Genomic DNA, 25,022 nt, shown 5'->3' on the forward strand with positions numbered 1-25,022 from the left:
CTTTGGGAAAAAAGGAACGAGAGATAGATACATTTGCATTGAATCATCAGTGCCATTACCTTGCACTTTACCAAGTATAGTATCTCTTACTAACTGCTTTGGGGCTCATCTATATTTCAATATAAGTCATTTTAAAAGATTCCTCTCAGATGTAGCTTCTAGGTGCCACGTTCACAATCTCTTTTCACAATCTCTCCATACATGGAACTAGACACACCCTTTAAGTAGAGCATGACACATCACCTCAATGGGGCACTGTGCAAAATTCTACTACCAACTACAATCTCTGAGGTATAGCCCCTGAAACACCATGCCCCCATCTCAGAAGTTCCCTATGGGAGAATTCTGTTTGTTCGATTCAGCCTTAAGGTGCCCATACACAGTGTGATGACCGCACCTGTTATGGGCTGGTTCGCATCGCATCCCAACGCATGCATTTTGCATGCGATTTGCGTGCGATCCGATTTTCCGGGCTGTGCCTCAGTGCCCAGTCTGGCAAGCCCGGAAAATTCTCGGGATTGCCACTGTTTAGAGCCGGGCAGTGCTGCTGAGTTTCAATCGCTGAACTCAGGCAGCTTCAACGCTGCCCGACTCCCTCCCCCTCCCCTCCGGCTTTTCTATTTAAGTCCCCGGCGCTGGCTTATGACAAGCCGGCTGCCGGGGACAGGGATGGGGTGCAGGTCCGGGCAGCGGCTGATTGACAGTTCAGCAGCGCTGCCCAGACCCAGGGAGGCAGTGGTGTTTTTTTTTTAAGGGAGCGCTCCCCACAAAAAACTCACCCAGTGGGGAGTGCTCCCCAAAAAAAAAAAAAAACACCCCTGAAGGGGTTAAACCTTAACTATTAATATGTCTCAGTTGTTTTTATGCCTAATTCAGCATTTGTTTGTTAAATATTTATTCCATCGTATATAAGTGTATGCACATATTTCAGAAAAAAATAAATATATTTTTTGTTAATAATACTGTTTTTTTATTACAGAGAAAATAGAACAACTATAAAATCATAACAAAAATACTGAGCTCGAAAAAAAAAACTCTCCGCCTAACAATGGCGTTTTCACAAAGGAACCTTTCTTCTTTTGTTATTATAATGATAGTCAAATTAATTTTAACACTCTTATTACATGTCAGTAACAGTGAGGCTTTTGTGTATTCTGCTCCTTATAAACTAATAACCTAACTGTACAGAGCCATTATGCCTTCTAACAATAACTTGGATATTGTTCTGCAAGGTGGGAAAAGCTGAGACAGAGAGAGATTGGCTGCAGTACCTCTGCCAAAAATAGGGATTTGTCCAAGGACTAATGTCAGGTGAGGCCCAAGGATTTATTTGAACTGTAATTGTGAGTGCCCGTCCTAGGAAGGAGGCTGCGAGCAATGACAGGTGAGAAGGAGCCGGGACATGGAAGCTGAGAGGTCATCCTAGGAAGGAGGCTGGCAGCAATGATAGGAGAGAAGGAGCACGGGACATGGAGGCTGAGAGGGACTGTCCTAGGAAAGAGGCTGGGAGCAATCACAGGTGACATTGAGCCTGAGACACAGAGGCTGAGAGGTCCTGATCTAGGAAGGAGGCTGGGAGCAATGACAGGTGAGAAGGAGCCCAGGACATGTAGGCTGAGACGGCACGTCCTAGGAAGGAGTCTGGGAACAATGACAGGTGAGAAAGGGACAGGGAGGCTGAGAGGGCTCATCCTAGGAAGGAGGCTGGGAGCAATTACGTTTGAGGAGCCCAGGACATGGAAGCTGAAAGGGCCATCCTAGGAAGGAAGCTGGCAGCAATGACAGGTGAGAAGGAGCAGGGACATGGAAGCTGAGAGGGCCTGTCCTAGGAAGGAGGCTGGGAGCAATCACAGGTGAGAAGGAGCCTGAGACATGGAGGCTGAGACAGCATGTCCTAGGAAGGAGGCTGGGAACAATCACAGGTGAGAAAGAGTCTGGGACAGGGAGGCGGAGAGGGCCTGTCCTCAGAAAGAGGCTGGGAACAATGAGAGGTGAGAAGGAGCCCAGGACATGGAGACTGATAGCCTAGGAAGGAGGCTGGGAACAATGACGGGTGAGAAGGAGCCAAGACATGGAGACTGAGAGGGACTGTCCTAGGAAGGAGGCTGGGGGTAATGCAGGTGAGAAGGAGCGCGGCACATGGAGGCTGAGAGAGCCCGTCCTAGGAAGGAGGCAGGGAGCAATGACGGGTGAGAAGGAGCCAAGACATGGAGACTGAGAGGGACTGTCCTAGGAAGGAGGCTGGGGGTAATGCAGGTGAGAAGGAGCGCGGCACATGGAGGCTGAGAGAGCCCGTCCTAGGAAGGAGGCAGGGAGCAATGACAGGTGAGAAGGGGCCTGGGACATGGAGGCTGAGAGGCCCATCCTAGGAAGTAGGTAATGAGCAATGCAGGTGAGAAGGTGCATGGGACATGGAGGCTGAGAGGGACCGTCCTAGGAAGGAGGCTAGGGGCAATGCAGGTGAGAAGGAGCATGGGACATGGAGGCTGAGAGTTCATTGGCTGGTGCTTTATCTTCTTTCACTTTATTTCTACTTTATCTCTTCTCCGGGCTTAATACATCTGCATATAATTTATGACCAGTTATTTATATAGCGCACACATATTCCGCAGCGCGGTACAGAGAATAGTTGACCATTCACATCAGTCCCTGTCCCAATAGAGCTTACAATCTATGGGGCTGATTCACTCCTGTTCATTTGGGTCCAAATTCGGCCCCGTTTTTGATGGTGGGGGGTCTTGTGAACATGCAAATATGGCAGTGGGCTGAAGCAGGGGAACCCCCCATAAATACACTGGGTATTTCCCTGAGAATGCAGTTGCGGCATTGCCTGCTCGGGGCGGGCGGCTGATGTCATAGAAAGTAAGTATAGACTTACAGAAGGCTGATGATATCATCTGATGGTCAGCAAACATCGAAAGATTTCGCCTCCTTTCGGCCACATGCGAGGGAATGTGGTCACATACACACCCCCTCGCATGCTAGAGATGGGATTCGAGTGCCGGGGCGGGTGTTCGGTCAGATGGCATTTACCTGCAAGTGTACACAGCCTAGTAAGCCTTGGTCTGAATCAGGCCCTATCTCCCCTCCCACATGTACACGCACACACAGACATTATAGGGTTAATTTTGTTGGGAACCAATTACCCTCCCTGTATATTTTTGGATTGTGGGAGGAAACCGGAGTACCTGGAGGAAACCCACACAAGCACGGAGAGAATATACTGCACAGTTAGTGCCATGGTGGGAATGGAACCCATGACCTCAGTGCTGTCAGGCAGTAATGCTAACCATTACACCATCCGTACTGCCCCATATATATAACACATGGGCCCTTATTCTGATCGGTGCGGATATATCCGCGTGCGTTCGGCCCGCCGATGTTTTGTGTCTGCGCATGTGCAGAGGCGTCTCTGCGCATGTGCGAGCGGGGCGTACGGCGAAATTCCGCATGATATGTGAACACTCCGAACAGGGGGTGGAGAGGGGCGTGAAGGGCTATTTGGGCTCATTACCATATGCATACGCCCCGCGTTTCATGGGAGTTCCCATGAAAACGCTGGGCGTACGCATGGTAATGCGGCCGTGACGCACGCGTAGGGGGCGGACATATGACATCGCCGGATGTCAGCTGCCCGCCCAGATTTCTGCTTTTGCACGGAAAAATGTCCGTGTGGTCTGAGGTTGCGGGAGCTGGTGGAGCACTCGGTCCTGCATTCGATGGTCTGCGACCATCGAATGATGGGGGAGGTTCCCTGAGATGGAGGAGGCGTATTCCGTGAAAAATACACGTGCGGTCCGTTCGGACAGCTTCTTACCGCATACGGACGGAGTTGGCGATCCGTATGGAAGGCGGGGTTTCGCACGCACGGTCCTGGCCGCATAATCGGCTCCGGCCGCACCGATCAGAATAAGGGCCATGGTGGGAATGGAACCCAGGAGGCAGTAATACTAACCATTACACCATCCATGCACATATGACTACAAGTAGTTAGTCCCCTCACAGACAGAAAGAAAACCTGCCGCAAGTATCATCAAATGTGAGACAGGCTGACTACAGAAGCCAATCCCGGGGCATTTTTTTTTTGGTTATGGTATGCCGTTCCGACAGTCGGGATCCCGACAGTCATTAGCCCGACGTCGGGATCTCGACTGGCTGGACTCAGATATTGTGGCCAGCACAACAACGCCCCTTGCATGCACTGTGGCTCGCCACCTATTCTATTCTCCCTCTATGGGGGTCGTGGACCCCCACAGAGTGAGAATTGCCAACGGCCGTTGGGAACCCGGCCGTCAGTGTTTTAACAGTTGGGATCCTGACGTAGGGTTAATGACTGTCGGGATCACGACTGTTGGTAGCACCGTCCGGCACCCCTTTTTTAAAAAAAAAATCCCGGAATTGAAAAATGCTTAATGCTTAATTCCCTATTCAAAAAAATGCCGGAGCGGCCAGGAGCTGTGCTGGCGGGCAGCTGTGAGGCTGGCGGAGCATCTTGTCATTCTGTAATGTGGTAACTAGTTATATAATAAAGGGGTCCGGCTATGATGTGGATCCCTCTTCTATGTGTACCAGAAGAGGGGTCCGGCTCGGATGCTGCTCTCCAGGAGATTGTGTTATGAATGAAGCGTTGATCTGTCTGGGCTGCTGATGAGGTGCGAGAGAGTCATTGCCTGCTGCTTACATCTCCCTGACAGCTCCAACACACAATACTGAGCCGTCGCCATGGCGATTGTATACAACACAGAAGATGGGGTGAGGGGGGAATTCACAGTGACCGCCAACAAGAGGATAACCCCATCACTGCCAGTGCCTTGGGCTGATGGGTAGCTCAGGAATGGCTGCTCATGATGTGCGCATGCCTATACTGCTTTCCGGATAGCGGAGGTCATTCTGATCTGTACTCCTTACCCGTGTGTTCGCATGGGGGCGCGATGTTTTGGTAGTGCGCATAAGCATTAATGCGAATGTTCAGGCTCTGTGTTGCAAACTGACGCGGGACTTGTATAGTTGCTGGCCCGTTCGCACGGAGCAGCGCGGGCCGGGGTCATGGGATGGCGGGCACGAGTCACGCCTATGGGTGTTCCCATGCTAATGGCGCGGTTCACATAGCAGAGTACCGCAAATTTGTCACCAGAGAGTGACTTAGATTTGCAAGCGCTTGATAAATCATTCGAGTGACCATCTAATGATTTCAGCCCCGCACGCAAGGCTGCGAATGGATGTTTATGCAAAACATCCATTCACAATTGCGCACGGGGGGGGGGTCTGGGGCGAGTATTCATGCAGGCGGCGTGAAACTTTTAGTTGGCTAACAAAGCTGAGAAATTTGCAGCGGGGGGGTTTCGTGAATCGCGGGAGGGGGCTTGGGTCCGCGAATCGCGGAGGGGGGGGGGGGCGCGAATCGCGGGGTTGCCGTGAATCGCGGGAGGGGGGTGTCACGTGGGGGTGTGTGTGTGTGCCGCGAATTGCGGAAGGGTCGTGGGGGGGGGTCGCAAATCTCGGGAGGGGGACAGGGACGCGGGGGGTGCTGCGAATCGCGGGAGGGGGGAGTAGCGTGGGGGCCTGCGAATCGCGGGAGGGGTCGCGGGGGGGGGCGCGAATCGCGAGAGGGGGGGGAGTTGCGTGGGTCCCGCGAATTGCGGGGGGGGGGTCATGGGGGGCCCGCGAAACGCGAGAGGGGGGGTCACGGGTGTCTGGGGGGGATGCTGGCAGAGGGGGGGGGGTGCGGGAGTAATGGTGGATGGTGGCTGTGGAGAAATGTTGGATGGTGGGAGTGTACTGTAGCCCTGACTGGGCGGGGGGAGGTGATGTCAAGGGGGTGGAGTGAGTAGAACACTGGTCTTTTCCTTAGGGGGGGCGGGTTTGTGTATCCCGCTGGGCGGAAACGTTATATACAGATCTGGCTAAGAGATTATCATAGTATTGTGATAAAATGACAGATAAAATAGGTGATATGCATAGGATAGGCAAAGGCTAGCCAGTAATAGATTTTACATAACATTGCATTGCGCCTGCAGTCCAGCCAATCGAATCTCTTAAGAGTTGAAAAAAAAATAATAATAAGTGGCCGATTTAGACTACGTTTGTTAGGTTCCGTATTCGGCCCTGTTTTCGATGGTGGGGAATATGCGCACGTTCAATCTCCCTGTGCGAACTTTGTCAAGTATCATACTCGCTGAGGAGTTCTAACTGTGAGGGGCGGGCAGGGAGCTGGAGCAGGGGAAAGCCCAGTGTTTTATGGTCATATGATCATCGGGGGGGCTCACAAGTCTTAAAAGGGGTGTGGCCTACCTGGAAGGGTGTGGCCTCATGGCATGCCCCCATTTTCATCTTAATGTAGGATGTGCAGCACTCGGGCCTGCGCATGGTAAAGCCATCTATTCTCAACTGAGGACACTGTGGACTAAAGGGTATCATCGAGCCAATATTCATCCAATAAATTCACTGAAAAGTAGTGATAACAAATATGCGGACATCTTGTGGCTTGAATGGAGCTACTGTCATAAACTGAGGCGCAGGGTGCAAGTCTCTCGGCTCTTGGGAATATATATACTGATTTTTGGTTTAGACTTCAAAATGGCTGCCTTCAGATTAAAAAAGTCTAATCTAATGTGCTTTAGGCGATCAGGGCCTGACTGGGGCTTGAAGTAGGGATGGCCACCGACCATTGATGATTTAAAATTCAATGTGGAACACTTTTGCCATTCAAGGGTGGAGAACCAAATGGTTTCCTACCATCGCGAAGTAAGGATTATTGCTGGTACACTGATTTAGCCCCGTCCCTGACACTTTTGCAAAGCTCCGCCCCCATGCTCTTATTGGCCCACAACCTACTGTACTGTAAAGCAGGGGAGACTATCGGTTGCTGAAACCATCAATCAATGGTACCATCGATGATAACCATGGATGGGTAACCCACCGATGGCCTTCCCTAGCTTGAAGAGCCCAGCAGCATGGGTCCACTGATTAGGTATGACCAGCTATTTCTATGTTGAGGCCTGGAGCTGCAGCGCCATCCATCCATTGTTAATCTGGTTCTGGCGGGAAGTACTATGACGTAACGTGATTGTGGTCCCTACTGTGTGGCGTAACGTGATTGTGGTCACTACTGTGTGACGTAACGTGATTGTGGTCACTACTGTGTGACGTAACGTGATTGTGGTCACTACTGTGTGGCGTAACGTGATTGTGGTCACTACTGTGTGATGTAACGTGATTGTGGTCACTACTGTGATGTAATGTGATTGTGTGCACTACTGTGTGACATAAAGTGATTGTGGTCACTACTGTGTGGCGTAACGTTATTGTGGTCACTACTGTGTGACGTAACAGGATTGTGGTCACTACTGTGTGGCGTAACGTTATTGTGGTCACTAGTGACGTAACGTGATTGTGGTCACTACTGTGTGGCGTAACGTGATTGTGGTCACTACTGTGTGACGTAACAGGATTGTGGTCACTACTGTGTGGTGTAACGTGATTGTGGTCACTACTGTGTGACGTAACAGGATTGTGGTCACTACTGTGTGGTGTAACGTGATTGTGGTCACTACTGTAACACGTAAAGTGATTGTGGTCACTACTGTGTGACGTAACGTGATTGTGGTCACTACTGTGTGGCGTAACGTGATTGTGGTCACTACTGTGTGACGTAACGTGATTGTGGTCACTACTGTGTGGTGTAATGTGATTGTGTGCACTACTGTGTGACGTAACGTAATTGTGGTCACTACTGTGTGGCGTAACGTTATTGTGGTCACTAGTGACGTAACGTGATTGTGGTCACTACTGTGTGGCGTAACGTGATTGTGGTCACTACTGTGTGACGTAACAGGATTGTGGTCACTACTGTGTGGTGTAACGTGATTGTGGTCACTACTGTGTGACGTAACAGGATTGTGGTCACTACTGTGTGGTGTAACGTGATTGTGGTCACTACTGTAACACGTAAAGGGATTGTGGTCACTACTGTGTGACGTAACGTGATTGTGGTCACTACTGTGTGACGTAACGTGATTGTGGTCGCTACTGTGTAGTGTAATGTGATTGTGTGCACTACTGTGTGGTGTAACGTGATTGTGGTCACTACTGTGTGGTGTAATGTGATTGTGTGCACTACAGTGTGGTGATTGTGGTCACTACTGTATCACGTAACGTGATTGTGGTCACTACTGTGTGGTGTAATGTGATTGCGTGCACTACTGTGTGGTGTAACGTGATTGTGGTCACTACTGTAACAAGTAACGTGGTTGTGGTCACTACTGTAACACGTAACGTGGTTGTGGACATCACTGTGTGATGTAAAGTGATTGGGGGAACTACTGTGTGATGTAATGTGACTGTGGGCATCACTGTGTGACGTAATGTGATTGTGGGCAGGGCCGTCAAAATAAATCTTGGGGCCCGCTACAGAGATTTATCTCAGGACCCCTCGACGAGGGGTCACTAGGTTGACAGTCAAGAGGTCGACATGCATTAGGTCAACCGCTGAAGGTAGGCCTTAGGTCGACATATGAAAAAGGTCGACATGGTTTTAGGTCAACACAAGCATTAGGTCGACATTCGGAAGGTCAACAGAAAAAAAAAAAGCATGTGTTTTTCACTGTGTTTTTGAACAGACGTGTGCCGACAGTCTGTATTCCATACCCTACCATCCACCAGGGTGTTAAGAGAGAATATAACAGTGTGCCGAGCGTAGCGAGCCATGCTAGGGGATGCAGTGCACTTCTTCAGTGTCCATGTTGACTGTGTCGACATTCGAGACAAAAAACTGAAAACCCATTTTCGACCTTTAGACTGTAGACCTTCCCAATGTTGACCTAATGCTTGTGTCGACCTAATGACCCATGTGGACCTAAAGTCATGTCGACCTTTTTCATGTGTCAACCTTCAGTGGTCGACCTAATGCATGTCAACCTTCATTTGGTCGACCTAATGACCCATACCCGCTGTCAGCAACGGGCTTCTATGCCATGGGCGACATCCAGTCTGCGCATATGCATGACAGCTCCACCCAGAAAACCCGGCAATGCCCGTAAGGGTGTGGATTATTAGGTCGACCACTTTTGGTCAACAGTGAAAAGGTCGACACTGGAAAAAGGTAGACACACACTACAAGCTATCTGAGTAGAAAAAAAATTGTAAATACCTCATGTTGACATTCATGCATTGACCAATGGAATGTCAACCTTTTGCTTGTGTCGTCCTTTTGTGTATGTCAACCTGAAAACTGGAACCAGGCCAGAAGGCTTCCCTGAAGCCAGGAAGGCAGTGCTGGGTTGCGGCCCATCACTGGCAATGGGGACCATACAGCTCTCGACAACTTAGTTTAGCGCTAAGTGACCGCCAGGCTTTGCCACCATAGCAGAATTACTAGGTTATGCGGGGTACACACCAGGACGACCCGCTCACGATGCACATCGTGAGCGGGTCGTCAGTGTCTCGTCCGACCCGCTCACGATGACGCGGGAGGGCACGACCCGCTCACGATGTGCACCGTGAGCGGGTCCGATCCGATGGCGACCCGCACCCGGTTCTATGGTCGTCATTGAGATCCTACCTGCAGCAGGTAGGATCTCAATAACGACCGACCGACCCGCGGGACCGCGCATCGGATCGGAATCGCTCCACACCAGGTCAGAAAAGGGCCCAATCAGCACACAATCTACATCCGATTGATCGGAATTGGATCTAGATTGTGCTGATCGGGCCCTAGTCGTCCTGGTGTGTACCTAGCATAACATCAATGGCATTGGCACCCCTGGAGAAATCTCTGCATGCTGGTATTAGTAGTCCCACAACAAACTGATGTACACAGGAAAAGACAGTTGGGAGACATGTGGGGCAGAGATGGGGGTACTAGATGAGTGGTACCCTGTCACATAGGTACCAGTGTTACTATGGGGGTTTGATACATGACTGTTGCTGTGAGGGGAGGGGGCGGAGTTCCCTCCTTCCCCTGTACCATGACGTCACCCTCCTCCACAGAAGCAGGTTTCCCTGGAACAGCTGAGAGCCGCACGGTGGGCGTGATCTGGGGGAGGTGTGGGCGTCGCTTTCGGCCGTCGTCGGGAGCGAGCGGCCGCATAGCCCCGCCCACCTCACTCCTCTACGGCGGCTGGGAGCCTTTTTCTTGGGGACTGCGACGCGCGCGGCCGACAGCCAGACCAGCCAGCCAGCCTCGGGAGCTCGCACCTTTCACCCATCCCGCGCTCAGTGTGTCCGGGGCCGCGCATGCGCGCTGCGGGCCTGTGGTCGCGGGAGAGACACAGAGAGAGACACCGGGCTGCGTGTAGCGGTCTAGGCGGCAGCGGCTTTGGGAGAGGAGCTGCTGCCCGGGAAGGATCTACGAGTCGGTGCTGTGATTTACCGGGAGAGTCAGTGACCCACACGGAGTGACTGGGGGAGCCGGTACCGCGCTCGGATGCCACTCCCTGTCTGCGCTCCGGTAACCGGGGAGAGGAGAGTCTCCATTCACTAGTGCAGAGGACGAGGAGAGCGGGCAACATGAGGTGAGGCGCCCCCCTATGCCCGGTGCGACTGCAGCGCCCCCCGGGATGGATCACCCATTCATTTGTTCTATATGGTGACAGACAGTGCGGCCTGCCAAGAGGTTCTGCAGCAGCTGCCGTCATGTGACTGTGTGCTAGCCCCCCTGCCTCAGCTCCTGGTGCCCCCACTACTGTAGCCCCAACCCCCTCCCCCCCCGTGTCCTAACCTTGTGCCCCCCTCCTGTTACCCTGTTACCCACTCCCCGTCCCCCCGTCCCAGCTCCTGGTGGGGGCCACCACCCCTGTTACTCTCTCCTGTCCAATCTCCTTGTGGCCCCCACTACTATTACTGCCCCCCCCCCCCATTTACTATGTCCCAGCACCCAGAGTGTCCCACTATCCCTGTTACCCAATACCCCCCCCTTCTTATCCAGCTCTCAGTTCCCCCATCCAGTTATCCACTAATACCCCATCCCCTGTCCCAGCTGCTGGTGGCCCCCAATACTGTTACCCCCCCATGTCCCAGTTCCTTGGGGCCACACTTTTCTTATCCCCCTTTACTCTTCGTATCCCAGTGTCCTACTACCAGTTACCCAATACCCCCATCCCTACCCCTATGTCCCATCTCCAATGCCCCCTCCTGTTACCCACCACACTCCCTCCCCTGTCCCTCTCCTGGTGGCCCCCAATACTGTTACACCGTCTCATTTACTGGTGGACCCCACTCCTATTAACCCCTTTATCCTCCATTTCCCAGCCCCCAATGTCCCTTTACCCCTATTATGCCCTAGTCCCCCCCCCCCCCCCCCATCAATGTCCCATGCCCTCCTTCCCCTGATGCCCCCTACTAAAGTGTCCCAGCTCCTTACGTTACCAAACTCCTGTTACCCTCCCCGTATCCCAGCTCCTGGTAACCCCTTCTCTATTACATCCCTTGGAGACCCAGCTCCCAGTGTGTCTCCTAGCTCCCAGTCTCCCCCACTCTTACCCCCTTTTGGCTTTCTCTTACACGTCCATGCTCCCATTGCCCTCCCCACTCATTTTATTCCCTACCCTGTGTCCCAGCTGCTGCTAGTGTTCCCCACTCCTGTTGCCCCCCTCCCCTGTGCCCCCTACTCCTGTTATCTCCCCCATATATCCCTGCTCTTCTGCCTCCCCACTCAGATTACCTCCTAAACGTCCCATCTCCAAGTGCCCCCTCCGGTTACCACCTAACTATCAATTGTTCCAGCTTCCACCGTTTCTTCTCCTGTTACCCCCAATCACTAAACGTCCGTCCTCCTGTTACCCTCTAATCACCAAGTGTACCAGTGTTTCCTTACACTCACCCAAGTGTTCTTTCTGTAGTCCATAACTACCCAATGTTCCCGTTCACAGTGAACCATTCCTGTAACCTCCCAATTTTCATCCATCTACCTTTGATAATTCTGTTTGGGGGTCACTCTTCTAGGTATTTTTGCACTGCAATCACTTGTTTTGTTTTGTACACCTCTTCCCAGACAAGTACCCGCTCTCCTGCATGGTGCTTCCCCCTCCTGTACCCCATATACATGATCAATTCCAGTGCTTGACCTCCAGCGACGTTCCTGTCAAGCATTTGCTCTTTCACCCTGGTGTACATCCTAATCCCCCCCCCCCCACCCAGCATTGGTTCCTCATTGTACTTACTGCATGTTCTGCCCTGTACTGCGTCGCCCAGATACTATCCAAATCCAGCACCCCAAACATTTGTACACCATCTCCCCATTGTTACACCATTGCCTTCCCCCATATATCCTGAGAGCGCTGTACTGGTGTGGACTATGGCCCATAGCGCTGTACATTGCCGCTGTCAGTGATTGCGTAGCCTGTGTACATGTGCCTTATGTGTACACACTGCCAGGTGAATCAGAAAACCCCTTTCATTTGCATTGTGCTTCTGTTAGTGTATCCCGTCAGGGCACTGGTCCCTGTACCATGTCTGGCTTAATGTGCAGCCTGAAGGAGATTTATGATTTGCAACAATGGCTATGTTGTGTTTTGCCCAGTATCCCCTTTATATAACACGTGGCCACCTCTAATACCCGCGTTCCCCTTGCAGGTTCTTGCTGAGCAGAAAGCCGTCCTCTGAGGCCTAGAGCCTCCGTATCCTGCTGCATGCTGAGCGGATGGGTAGGTGTACCTGGGCATATGGCTGCTTAGTGGCTCCCCCGAGTCCCTGCAGGCATATGTCCGGGTAATAATTGACTCATGCAGTGTGTGGAATTTGCTGTGAATGGGAAGGACAGCTGCTTCACCCCTCTTCCTCCGGCTCTGCGGTGGGCAGTGTTATTCATGGCTGTATCCATGTATAGCACTGTCTGATCAGGCTGTGTCATCGGCTTCCCCCAACACGTTTCGCTGCACTCGGAACCATGAATGGGTTAACAGGGTCTCATTCATAGGGTGGCTATGTGCTGTGCCGGCTCCAGGGAAATCCCTGTGCATTGTGCTCTCCATGTATGCAACCTGAGTGTTGTTATGGTAAACTCCTAATTTTACATGACACGTGACCCATCCGGGGTAGTTGGGGGAAGGGGGGGGTCCCTGGGGTTGGGTTGAAACGGCACGCTATGAATGGTTGTATGTCTGTAATGAGATTGTGATGTTCAGGACAGGAATTTCCTTCTGTGCTTGCTGAGCGTTGGTGACTGTGTGGTCCTTGTTGCCATCGCCGTTTGCTTATGACTGGTTGTTATGCGTTTCATTTATATTCTCTTTTAATGCACCGCTGCCCTATTTACCAGATGCATTCATTCCCCTCTTTATCCCCTATGGTTGCATGGAGACTCTGCAATTTCTACCTCGGCCAATGAGTGACCTGTGCTGGCTGCTGTCAGCTGCAAGTGAAATGCTGTTTTTTTTTTGTTTTACTTTTGCCGTCCCCTTGTTTGTTGCATTGCAGCAGATGCTGTAACACCCCCCCCCCCCCCCTTCAACGTGAGATCAATACCCCCTGAGATCATGGTAATCCCAGTAGGTCTGTATCTTATCACTCCCTGTGTTCATAGGTAATTTCTGTGGCCATCACAGGCAGCAGGCAGATGCACTGGAGTTTGTTGCTACGCTTCTTGTCTTTTTTGGTGCAGCGCTCCGTGAGAAATGAGACCTGAATGCTGATGTATTATGATGAAACGCTATCTCCCATCTTCCCGGCCTGCCCTTTAAGGTTAAACAATTGGGTAAAACAAAACTGCCTGGGCAGCGTCCCCGTGGAAGCATACAGCCTTACAGGCGGTTACTGTGCCCGTTCTGTTAAAGATTAATGACAAACAGTTGCTACAGCCTCTGTAATGTAACCTTGGAGGAGTCGCTTACAGTAATACACCATTCAGACAAAGCAGGTGACAGCACCACTAGGTAGGGAATCCTGTGTATATCATGCGGTTATGTATTCACGCGGCAATGTACTTTTTTCTGAACTGTAAAACGCAGTTGGTTGCACATAAACCATTTAGCGGCCTAGTCGCCCGCTAGGAACTATTGACGCCTTTGTGGCGTTGACTGTATGCGCACCTTAAATCTAGGCCTGCCCGCGCCCCGTGTGTAGGCCACAAACTTTTTAAGTGTTTACGTATATGCAGGTGCTGTTAATGCAGATTCAGAACAACACTGGGACGGTTTTCAAGCAGAGAGGCGGGGGAGGTAGGTGGGGGGTGCCCTGCTTGTGGTGGTAAGCCTTTAGTTTCTGTTATCAGGGGTTAGAGTGTGCAGTGCTGACTGCACAGATGTCTCTGAAGTCCCATCTCCAAGCAGCTGGATACTGTCATCATGAGATCTGCCGCAAAACTGTCCAGTCAGCACTGTGGAGGCGGGAGGCACCGTTTAATGTACGTATTGGATGTTCACATTAAGCGGCTGAACTTTAAGGGTTTGTTTTACACCACAAGGGATTTTTAGGAGGCGTTTTTATAGCTTTAAAGCTAAACTAAGGTTTGGGATCTGAACTATGGAAGAAAATGAAACCCTTACCGTCCGCTCTTTTCTCCGCTTCGTCGCTCCTGTTCAGAGCAAACGCCGTGGTAGTGTCATAATGAAGATGGCTTACCTGCGACAGGTGAATATTCGGCCTGCGGTCAGTTTGGTTTATCTGTGTGTGTTATGTCAGCATTATGGCTTCTGTCGGCCATGGTGAGCCGGGGATGAAAGGCTATAAGGAAAACCTGCGGTTCTCTGTGGATAATCGGTAAGGGCCAGTGTATTTTCCTCCTGGCTAAACTTTCTCATTCAGGTGAACCATAAAGTTGGTGGAAGGGGGAGGCTAAAGGTTTCTTTGTCTGTGCTGATTGTTTATGAACACTGTGGGTGACCTGAAACTGGGGCAGGGGTAAAGTCACGGTCCTGTGACCCAAGTTACACAATGCATTCTATAAGATGATGACTCTCACTGTTTAATGATAGCTTGGCCTGTGCTGTTTATGGCAGGGAGTGTGATTACTTGTGCAGTCTGCATGGAAGGGGGCTCCGTACCTTGAAAATCTTCCAGTGCTATGCACCCGAAGTCCGGCCCATTTTATGCATGTACAGAAGTGACCGCACTAGCGCATTATGTGACTGAGCAGCATCACTGCCAATCACTTTGCATGTATCAGAGGTGTAGGGCTGTAACCCGAGGATGGATGCAAGTAAACCACGCAGTGCTGCGCTTAGTCTGTGGTATCATACTAACCTTAAGCACCCAGTACGCTTTGAGTGTCTTTGGATGCAGCGACGATGTTAAATGGGAGTTAAATTAAGCTCCAGGTTCGAAAGCCTGAGACCCTTTTGAGCACCCCAACATCTCCTTGTTCAAAATATGCGCTTAAAATGCCAGCGTCTCTCTCATTTGTGATATAAATTCAAATAAAAAATATTGTGTAAGTAAAAATTATATTTCCTGTGTAAGGTAACATGACAGGTCATTATGGTCCGACTCATTCCGATCAAATTCACTTGGCACTCGAAGGGTTAGTGACAGCCGCCTCAGGACACACCTGTAGCGCCCGATGCGGTATTTGATGGCGGTAGTCACATTTCACACCTGGTAAATAACGACTGTATTCTCCGCTATGCAGAGTGTGACACGTCCTGCGGTGTCCCTGACCCTTATCCATACACTCAGATTGGTGCTGGTCACCGGCTGGCACTTGCACCAGCCCTGGTGCGAAGTTTGTCTGCTTACAGCCACTTGCACTTACGTGGCGCCACAGTCTGTGGACCCACCCACGCTGAGGGTTGTTTACATGAAAGTGACTTTTGCATCTGAAGCCGGGAATGTACATGTGAGCAGAAGGCAAGCCTTGTACTTCCATGTGTCCGGGCTGTACCATCGCGTGTGCTCCGATACATCCCTCCAGATACTCTCCGTCAACAGGTGTATTCTCTGCATTAGTCCCATAATCTCTTGATAGGCAGATTGTTACCGGGGGGGGGGGGGGGGGGGGGGAGGAACCTGTCATAAATATGTTTCCTATATCGCAGGGACGTTTCTGCTCATCTGTCTATGTCTGTCCCCCGGAGGCACGTCGCACAAAGGGAGCATTATGGACAAACAGCTGCCGCTTATAAATGAGCAGCAACATTACATTTTTTTTTACCAGTCACCTTTCCTGATGTCCTCTCTCTGTACAGGCGACGGCCCAGCTGTTGTCACTGTATGCTGGGGAGCTGTGCGGGGCAGACAGGTGGATTGGGCTTATTACCCCCTTCTGCCCATTGATCAGCTCCTTTTGTTCCACCAGCTATAAAACAGGAGGTTATATCAAGGGTGGGGGTGTTTGTTTTGTAAAATTCCGGTTGAAGGCGCCTCTGCTTCCAGCTCGGCCTGTGTCTTAGTGCTGTGTAAGCGCTTCTTGTTTTACTTTGTGGGTAAACTGAGTACTTAGGCCGGTATTGCTGTGCACACACGGTATCTGGCTGCTGTGTGATTAGGCTGCTAGGTTGTGGTGACAGGGTACAGCAGCACATTGCGGTTATCTGTCTCCAGGCCTGACACACGCGTCCTCACTTGGTCGGTGACACCCTTCTCGCCATGTGTGTAACTGTGCACTTGTAATGTAGATCTCTATCCCATTGGACCCCCCCCCCCTTCCCCCCCGCAGGTACCAGGGCCTAGAAGGCCTGAAGCATTGCCGTGTGATGAAGTTGTTTGATCAGACGCTTAGAACTGATCCGTGATAGGTTGTTCTGTGGTGCTTTTTTTTTATTTTTTTACTTTCTATCCACTGGGTATACACATTAGGTTGACATGGGGTTTTTAAGTTTTTGGGGGTTTTTACGTTTTTTGGGTTTTTTTTTGAGCCGACATGTGCTGACAGGCGGTCTTTCATGCCCTACCATCCACTAGAGTAGGCATGTCCAACCTGCGGACCTCCAGCTGTTGTGAAACTACACATCCCAGAAGGCCTTGCCACAGTTTTGATATTAGGGAATGCTAAAACTACGGCAAGGCATGCTGGGATGTGTAGTTTCACAACAGCTGGAGGGCCGCAGGTTGGACATGCCTGCACTAGAGCATCGAGGGAGAATAAAACAGTGTGCTAAGCCTATCGGTACATTTTGGCGGTGACCATGTCGACATCAGGGACAAAAAAGTAAGCCATGTCGACCTAATATTGGACCACTCAATGACCCATACCCCACCACTGGAGGTCAGGAACAGGCATTTCGGCTTTCTACAGTATAATTAGGATTGCCTTTTTGTTTACAATATTTATAGAACCTCAAAACCTAAAATCAAGTTACTTTTATGTAGTGTGCCTTCATGTATGCAAACTGGCAGAGATATATGGGTAGGTGTCAATCAATGGAAATAGATAAAGTATCAACCAATCAGCTGCTATCGTATTTCGAACACAGCCTGTAACGTGGCAGGAGTGGAATAGGTTGATACTTTTATCTCTCTACTCTCCAAGGTTTGTTACCTGTAAAGTACAAGCCAATCTGCTTCTGGTGGCCATTTTACAAACACTTTATCTCTCTCCGTGTTGTGCTAAAATCTCACCCAGGGCCAGATGTCCTAAGCCTTGAAAAGCGATAAACTTCCTGCCAATCGGCTCCTAATTTACATTTTTTCAAACACTGTGGTGACATGGCAGTTAGAGGCTGATTAGTTTATCTCTCTCTCTCCATATTATTGCTTTTCAAGGCTTAGTACATCTGGCCCTAGCCGCAGAAGACAGGGTGACTTCTGATACCCTATGCTCCACTGATTCTCCAATACACACAGAAACCGGAGCCTGGGTCCCTGTTATGCATCATGTATGCTGTAAGTGGAATAGCAGTGTGCGTAATGCAAGCAGATACTGTGATACAGTAGTCATTTTAGGAGCAGTAAGCTGGTGCTTCCCTGTCTTGGTCCCTCAAGGTACCCTACGGTACAGGTTCTAAGGCTATCCATGGTTGTGCATAGAAGGTCAAATCAAATTGACTTAAGTACTAAATAATATACCTGTGCTCAAGCATGGATATCCTTAAAACCAGAACTGTTAGGGTGCCTTGAGGATCACGTTTGGGAGCCTCCGCAGTAAATGGTTGTTTTGAACACGAGGTAGGCCGTGTTCTTGACAACCTACGATGATGCAAACAGCGGTGCTGCTGCATTGGAAAGTGCCAATGGTGGGTGTGGTCTATTTCATGGATAGCTCCACCTACAACTGTAGGTGGGTTCGTAGATGAATTTAAAGGGACACGAATCTGACTGCTGAAAAGGGCTGGAATTACAATGCTTTGCGAATTCCATTACCTCGGAGTACACGATAAGAGAGCACCTTCAGATATCACAAGGGGTGTGCATTACATTTTCGGATGTGAGCACTGACCGTTCTGGCAGGGTTGACCTATAAGAAGCTGTCCACCCTGTCTGCGGCGACGAGGAGCGTTTGGAAGTTGCGCTAACAAGGGAAAAGTGGCTTTAGCTGTACTGAAGCAAGTCAAAACTATTTTTAGCCGAAGCAGCGGCTTTTTAATGCTAATGTATGGAAAATGTGCCAGATTTAGTGTGTGAGTAGTTCTCGTGGAAGCCAGGAATCAGCTCAGCGCCTACAGGACTTCTGTGAAACTTGATTCAAAGTTGGCCGCAGACTATTCCTGACATATTGGCTGAAATAGACTTTTTTGTTCCCTCTCCAGTTGTTACTAATTTATGTTTCATTTTAGCTTTGGACACAATGGGACGGATTCGGAGTTGGGAGAAAGAGGGAAAAAAACAAAAATAGGAACTGTTCACTTGGACAAACCATAATGCAATATAAGGGATGTAAATATATTTACAATGTTTGCATGCAGGGTCGATACTGGCGGCTTTTGCATGTAGCCCGGGCAGCTTTGTTCTTATACTGCAGTTTAGAACTGAGAGGGGACACACTCCTCGCAGATCTAACATGCAACAGTTGCGCTCTACTGCGTACAACACCAACGTCCCCTCATTGGTGAATCAGGCCCAGAGTCACTTTCTTCCAACTCTGCATCATTACAACCGCGGGTTTTCGCTTGTTACCCCCAACTAGCGGAGAATGCTGAATGTGGGGTAACGTGCCCCAGTCCTAAAATGACCAAGTATTTGTGAGCTGATGAGTCGCCGTTGATTTTCTTGATGGCTTCCTAACAAAATGTGTTTCATTTAGAGATGAACAGATCATTTGTCATTTGAAGCCGTGCTCTTGCTAAATGTCTAAGGGGGTGATTCAGTTCTCTGCGCGGCTTACTATGGGCTTTTGGCTCAGATTTATGCAAGTAACCACCTGCGGTATCGTCCAGACAATCCCCAGTGGAATTTAGTTAACATAGATTGGAGGAGGCTGAGCTAGTTGTGGACTTATCCACGCAGTATATCACTGGGGTGTCGCTCTCTGCTGTGGTGCTTCTAACACAGCCTGGTCTGTATTTCAGCACTGATATGTTGAACAGACCTGTGCTATAAGCACCACAGCAGAGAGCAAAACTGCGGGCAGCGAAGAGGAACTGCACAGGTATTGAAAGAGGCAGGGTGCTAGAATGAACACTACCAATGTAACTAACTCATTGGCTGGAGCTCCTGTCCGTTCATACATTGTCGCTCCTTTACTGTCATGGATGGTGCAGCTGTCTGCCAGCAGTCACGTCGGCAACTCTTGGGGTGAAGATTGTCCTGTAACAGACGAGATCACCCTCCGCACTCACAGTGGTGCCCTGCACTAGACTTTTAGGCACCCAACATGGAAACTGCAGGGGGGATTTGTGAATGCAGTTGGCCTGGGTCTGTAAACCATCACTTGTGTTGTCATGGCTCTTGCTATCTATTCCTTCCTCTTGCGAGATCTATTTTTGAGCACGTCTGCGTTCCCTGGCTCCCAAATTGTCTGATTCCTCCATTCCAGTCCACAAAGAATTCAGGAGCCAGCAGTGAAATGTTACTTTCTGGACTGTTTGCTCCGGGAAAACAGCTTAAGAAGTGCGGACGCGTGAGCGTCAAACCAGCTGGTTACTGGGCTTTAGTAGAAGAAATCTGCTCTGCACTGTCCCCCCTACCCCCGAAACCGGTTCCTCCAGGATGTTTTGAATACTTTGGTGTTCTGGTAATTTGCATCTTTACTCTGTGTTTGCGTTGTGTTTATCTGCAGCACAGTTGGTGCAGTGGTTGGCACAAATGCAGCACTGAGATTCCTGACCAAGGCATGATCTGTGTGGAGCCTGTCCCATGTCCAAACTCATAGTGGTGGCTTAATACAAAGAAAGGATTGACCCCAGTTCGTGTGTCTGTGCAAGGGGATATAATGTGCAAGGGGATATAAAGTAAGTGGGTATGGCTTATTGGGTTGAGCATTGAAGGTCGACGGGTTTGGCAGGTTGACACAAGCATTAGGTCAAATGGGGGACATGAGTTTTTCGTGTTTGACCGTATCCCGAGTAAGCTCCCCTGGGGCCAGAGACTGGTGGGAGTGATCCTCTGTAAAGACCTGCGTAATGTTTGGTTTATATACCGTAATAAATAAGTACATGGCGGTGAAAGTAGTATCACACTTCAGTAAATTATGAAGCATTTTCTGGAGTTAGGAACAGAGGGCAAACAACGGTGACTCTACTGCAGGGTGGGTTCTACAAACGGATCTTGTAGTGCTATTATAGGTGCGCTAGGGAAAGCCGTACGGCTGAAATCTACAAAATGACAGGTGTGGATCATTTTATCGACCATACTTAGGTCGACAGGGTTCTAGGTCGACATGTGTGAAGGTCGACAGGTGTTTAGGTCAACATATGGGTTAGGTCGACATGGGTTTTTTCACTTTTTTTTTTACCCGAATGTCGACATGGACACAGTTGGAAGTGAACCGCAGCCCCTCGCTTCGCTCGCAATGCTTCAGGCGCGGTGCCTCGCAGTGCTCAACACACTATTTTATTCTCCCACCGCGCCCTAGTGGATGGTAGGGCATGAAATCCCACCTGTCTGCTCAAAAAACTGTGAAAAAACCCATGTCGACCTTGTCCTATGTCGACCTAGAAGCCTGTCAACCTTCACCCATGTTGACCTAGAACCCTGTCGACCTAATGAATGTCAACCTAAGTGCTGTCGACAATACGACCGTATCCCAAAATGACACCAACATCTTATGTTTAAAAAAGAAAAACTCCTGTTGACCATTTCCGTGTCATCCTTTTACTTGTGTCCACCTCTTTTTTTTTTTTTTTTTTTTTTTTTTAACCTTTCGCTTGTCAGGGTCAACTCAGATACTGATAACCTAATAACTGTCGCCCGATGATCCTCACCTGAATCTTTTACGGGGCTGCAGCATAGAGCTTACAGTTGTAGGACAATGGGATTTCAATGTCTATGTTGACAGTTACTCGGGTATACTAGGGCTAGGCTATACCTATAAATGGTTGTGCCTAGATTGATATTGACAGAAGTTTGACACTATATAGTGTCTGTCGACGTATATAGACATGGCCGCCGTATTAGTGTAGCACGTACCCTCACGTGACTCGCTGCGCTCGGCGTGCTATTCTAATGCAAAGTATGAGTGAACTCAGTCTACACAAAAAAAATAGTTCTACCCTTTTAGTGTCAACCATGTAAGTGTCGACCTATTGCTTGTGTCGATGTTGACCATTCTTAGGTGTCTAGTGACTGTTGACCCAGGGATCTGATACAGAGCTTTCCGTAATCAAATACAAAGGGATTAGTTTCTTTTTCCCCTGTATTATCTAATACTGGTGCCCTCCCCCATTCCACGGCCGCACTCTTCTCTGATATAAACCAGAGAGGTCCTTGTGAGGTGGGCTTGCTATGCAATTGTACCTGTGTTTTGTCTCCTGGTTCGGATTTGTGTTTTGGACGGCTGTAATTCATTGTCCAGTAATAGAACGGTTTGCTGGGAGTCTGGCCCAGAGGCGGCCTTACATCCTCGGCACAGTGTAATCCCTCTCAGAGACGTTCTGGATTAGTACATTCACACAATTTACCTTTTAATGATCCCTGAATGTGGAATACCAGGTTCTGAACCTTAATCCTGCACGTCCTCGCAGTGCATGCACACAACATTATGTAGTTACTGTACAACCAAGGCTTTTCTAGTGTGGTGTTCACACGGACCATTGGCAGGTTTGTGGGCGTCTGTAAGGATGTTACAGAGTCTGCCATCAGGACGCACATGACCGTTCTCCATCTTGGAATTGTGACGGTCCATTATTGGCTAAATCGCTGTCTAGACAGTTCCGTTAGCGATATACCTCATAAAAGAAGTAAAAAATTTTTTATTATTTTTTGTACGTTTGATTAAATGGGGGGAAAATGGAAATTAACCATTGTGTTCTGCTGGTTCCCCCAGTCCTCTTTCCATAGAACCCAGTGCTCAAAGCTCATCCCAGGGCCATACACACTGGGTGTATTGAGCTGAAAGCAGCTGAAACTCACCCTTCTGATCCTCTCCAAAGCACCCTCTCTACTCTACCTCCGACCTCATTTCCCTGCGCACCACCTCACTTCTCCTTGACTTCACTTGCGATAACCCTAGTCAGTGGAATGCTCTCCCTCGCGACACTGGAGAATAACACATCGTTTTTAATTACAGACTAAAGATTCCTATAAACTAGCTGATATATTGGCCTTTCGATCGAACGAACCATATATCGTTGAAACATTGTGTACCAATGACATATCTGTAAATGGCTTCATTCACAGATATATTGTGTTGGCAGTACCTTAAATGAGTGGTTTGTGCATCTGGGCGATGTGGCGATGCCAGGTGGCACATCGGTTATTGAATTGACAATTTCCTTGTGCAGGCATATTGTTTCCCAAACAGAATATTTGTGGCAAATGAGAACACGTGTTCTCTAAACACCTAAAGATGTTCCCAGGCGACTGGTCGAACATCTGGGTGGACATCCTTGTACCTGTTATACTGAAACTTTATTCCACAGCTACGATAGGGGAATATTCGATTAGCACACGGGTTTTGTGGCTGGAGCTGTTCAGTTGCGACAAGCCGGTGACCTAGGTGTGCGGGTATGAGCATAAATTCACAGTAGAGGGTGCGACTGGGTTACTCATGGGGTTCCTATTCCCCATAACGATAATTGCAGTGGGATCCAGTCCATTACCAGCTCCCTGTACTGATTTATAAAGGGCTTCCTTTACCTTCAGCCATTCAGAATACATATTCATGAGAATGTAGCCTATTGCTGAATGTAGCCTATTTTATGGGCCTTGCTGATCAATCAACGGTGGAGGTACCGGAAAAGGAATCCGAGGCAGCTGAAGGCCAGAGAGTGCCTCTTCTCTCCAGCTGTCCCAGGTTATGAGAGATCTCTCCAATAACCAACCACCAAACAATAACTTCATGTGCACTTTCCAAATTATTTTATTAAAACTTCTGTGTGCAGGCGGAATAGGGCTGTTTGGTTGCTTGATATTTTATTTTCATTAGAATGCATCTAGTGCATATCTGTATGTGTGATGTATATCTGTACTGCCATTGTTGCCCGTTTTGACAACCCTTTGTATTACAGTATGTGCATTATTTTTAATGTCTGTAAAGCGCCTTGAGTCCTGTTGGAGAAAGTGCGCTATATAAATAAAACTTACTTACTTACTTATTTTTAATCACCCAAACCCCCATTTTTTTTTTTTTTCCTTACCATTTAATGGAGATATTCGATTTTTTTTTTTCAGGAGCAAATGAACCTACCAGTATATAGTTGGAATGTGGGAGGAAACCAACGCAAGCACAGGGAAAATATACAAACTCCGCACATTTACTGTCATGGGGGGAATCTAACCCATGGCCTCAGTGCCGTGATGCTAACCATTACGCCATCCGTACTACTGTTGTTCAGTTACATCTTATATTACGCTTGAGGTTGAGTGACTGTCCCGTTGGATTGTGACCACAGTGCTTTAAATGTGTTTTACTACAGAAGGGCCCAGGAATGTTTTACACTCATGTCAACGGAAGCCTGCGTGCAAAGTCCATGTATGATTCTGTACGTCAGCCTGGCGGGCTTCTATATATGGATGTGGTTCTCCCCAGGGGTGGGCGGATTGCTTCATTGACTTCCTGGTTGTTATGAAGCCAATGGGATGCGTCCTTATAATATGATTAGCCTGTCATATTTGTAGTACGCTATATCACATGAAAGCTAGCAATACTATGATCTATACTTCATGAGAACAGGGAGGATAGTCCTTGTTGGGCTGTTTTGTGGTCATGCTAAATGTTTTGAGCTTTTCGTTCTCTTGCCGTAACTGGTCATGCCCAGAAGCCCGGTAGCCCCTTGCCACCTCTGATCTGTCCATCTGGCATGTAAAACCCCTGCCCTCAATCCATCGTCAGCGGTAACTTGTATAGAATTTTGTTATAAGCAGAAAAAATGGTTCCTCTATTCAGACTTGCACGTGTTCTATGTGAGAGGGGGCAAAGGGTACAGAGTTCTATGCTGGAACACTGGCACTTTCCTCCTGAGATACAACCACAATTGTGTACGTCATTAAGGGCCAGATTTATCAAGCTTCAAAAAGTGGTGAAGAGTGATAAACAGTCGGCCAATCAGCTCCTACCTGCCATGTTACAGGCTGGGTTTGAGAAATGACAGGTAGCAGCTGATTGGCTGGTGGAGGTATAATGTGCGATGGCGGGAATTGAAAGAGCGGCCTCGTCTGTTTACATTCCTATTTTACTTACTGCCGTATTGTACCTGGTAAATGCCAGGATTGAACATTCTGGTACAATTTCAGAACATGGCCCCCCTGGGTTACCATAACTAAACTGCTTCAGAACAGTAAGATCTGCCTTGTGGCCTCTTTGCTTGCCACGCTTTGGACACTGCTCCACCCTGATTGCCACGAGTTACTATTCCCAATAGATTTCCACGTGGATGTTGTTCTGAGGCAGTTTTGTTATGTCAGCCCATGGGGTCCCATGTTCTGAACTGGAGCCAAACCCCCCTCATCCCCACAGACACCATTTGTTTTTACCACGGTGTCTTTTCCCATTCCAATCCCCAATGCCATTCTCATGCCCCCTATGCATGTCTGACTTGGGACTGACTAGTGGAGGA

General features: G+C 49.2%; 1 protein-coding gene across 6 annotated transcripts in view; it reads left to right on the forward strand.

Moving 5' to 3' along the window:
* The first annotated feature begins 10,110 nt into the window (after positions 1-10,110).
* ENAH (ENAH actin regulator) overlaps positions 10,111-25,022 on the forward strand; it is a 55,867-nt gene continuing 40,955 nt past the window's right edge. Inside the window, exon 1 of one of the 6 annotated variants that reach the window (XM_083175553.1) lies at positions 10,111-10,511. In XM_083175553.1, coding sequence (XP_083031679.1) covers positions 10,507-10,511 — 5 coding nt within the window. In that variant the 5' untranslated portion in view covers positions 10,111-10,506. The remainder of the gene's footprint in view (positions 10,512-25,022) is intronic. The other 5 variants (XM_083175554.1, XM_083175556.1, XM_083175558.1 and 2 more) reach the window with 5 other exon arrangements.

Source organism: Crinia signifera, chromosome 3, assembly GCF_055691185.1.
Source record: "Crinia signifera chromosome 3, ASM5569118v1, whole genome shotgun sequence".
Lineage (NCBI taxonomy): Eukaryota > Metazoa > Chordata > Amphibia > Anura > Myobatrachidae > Crinia > Crinia signifera.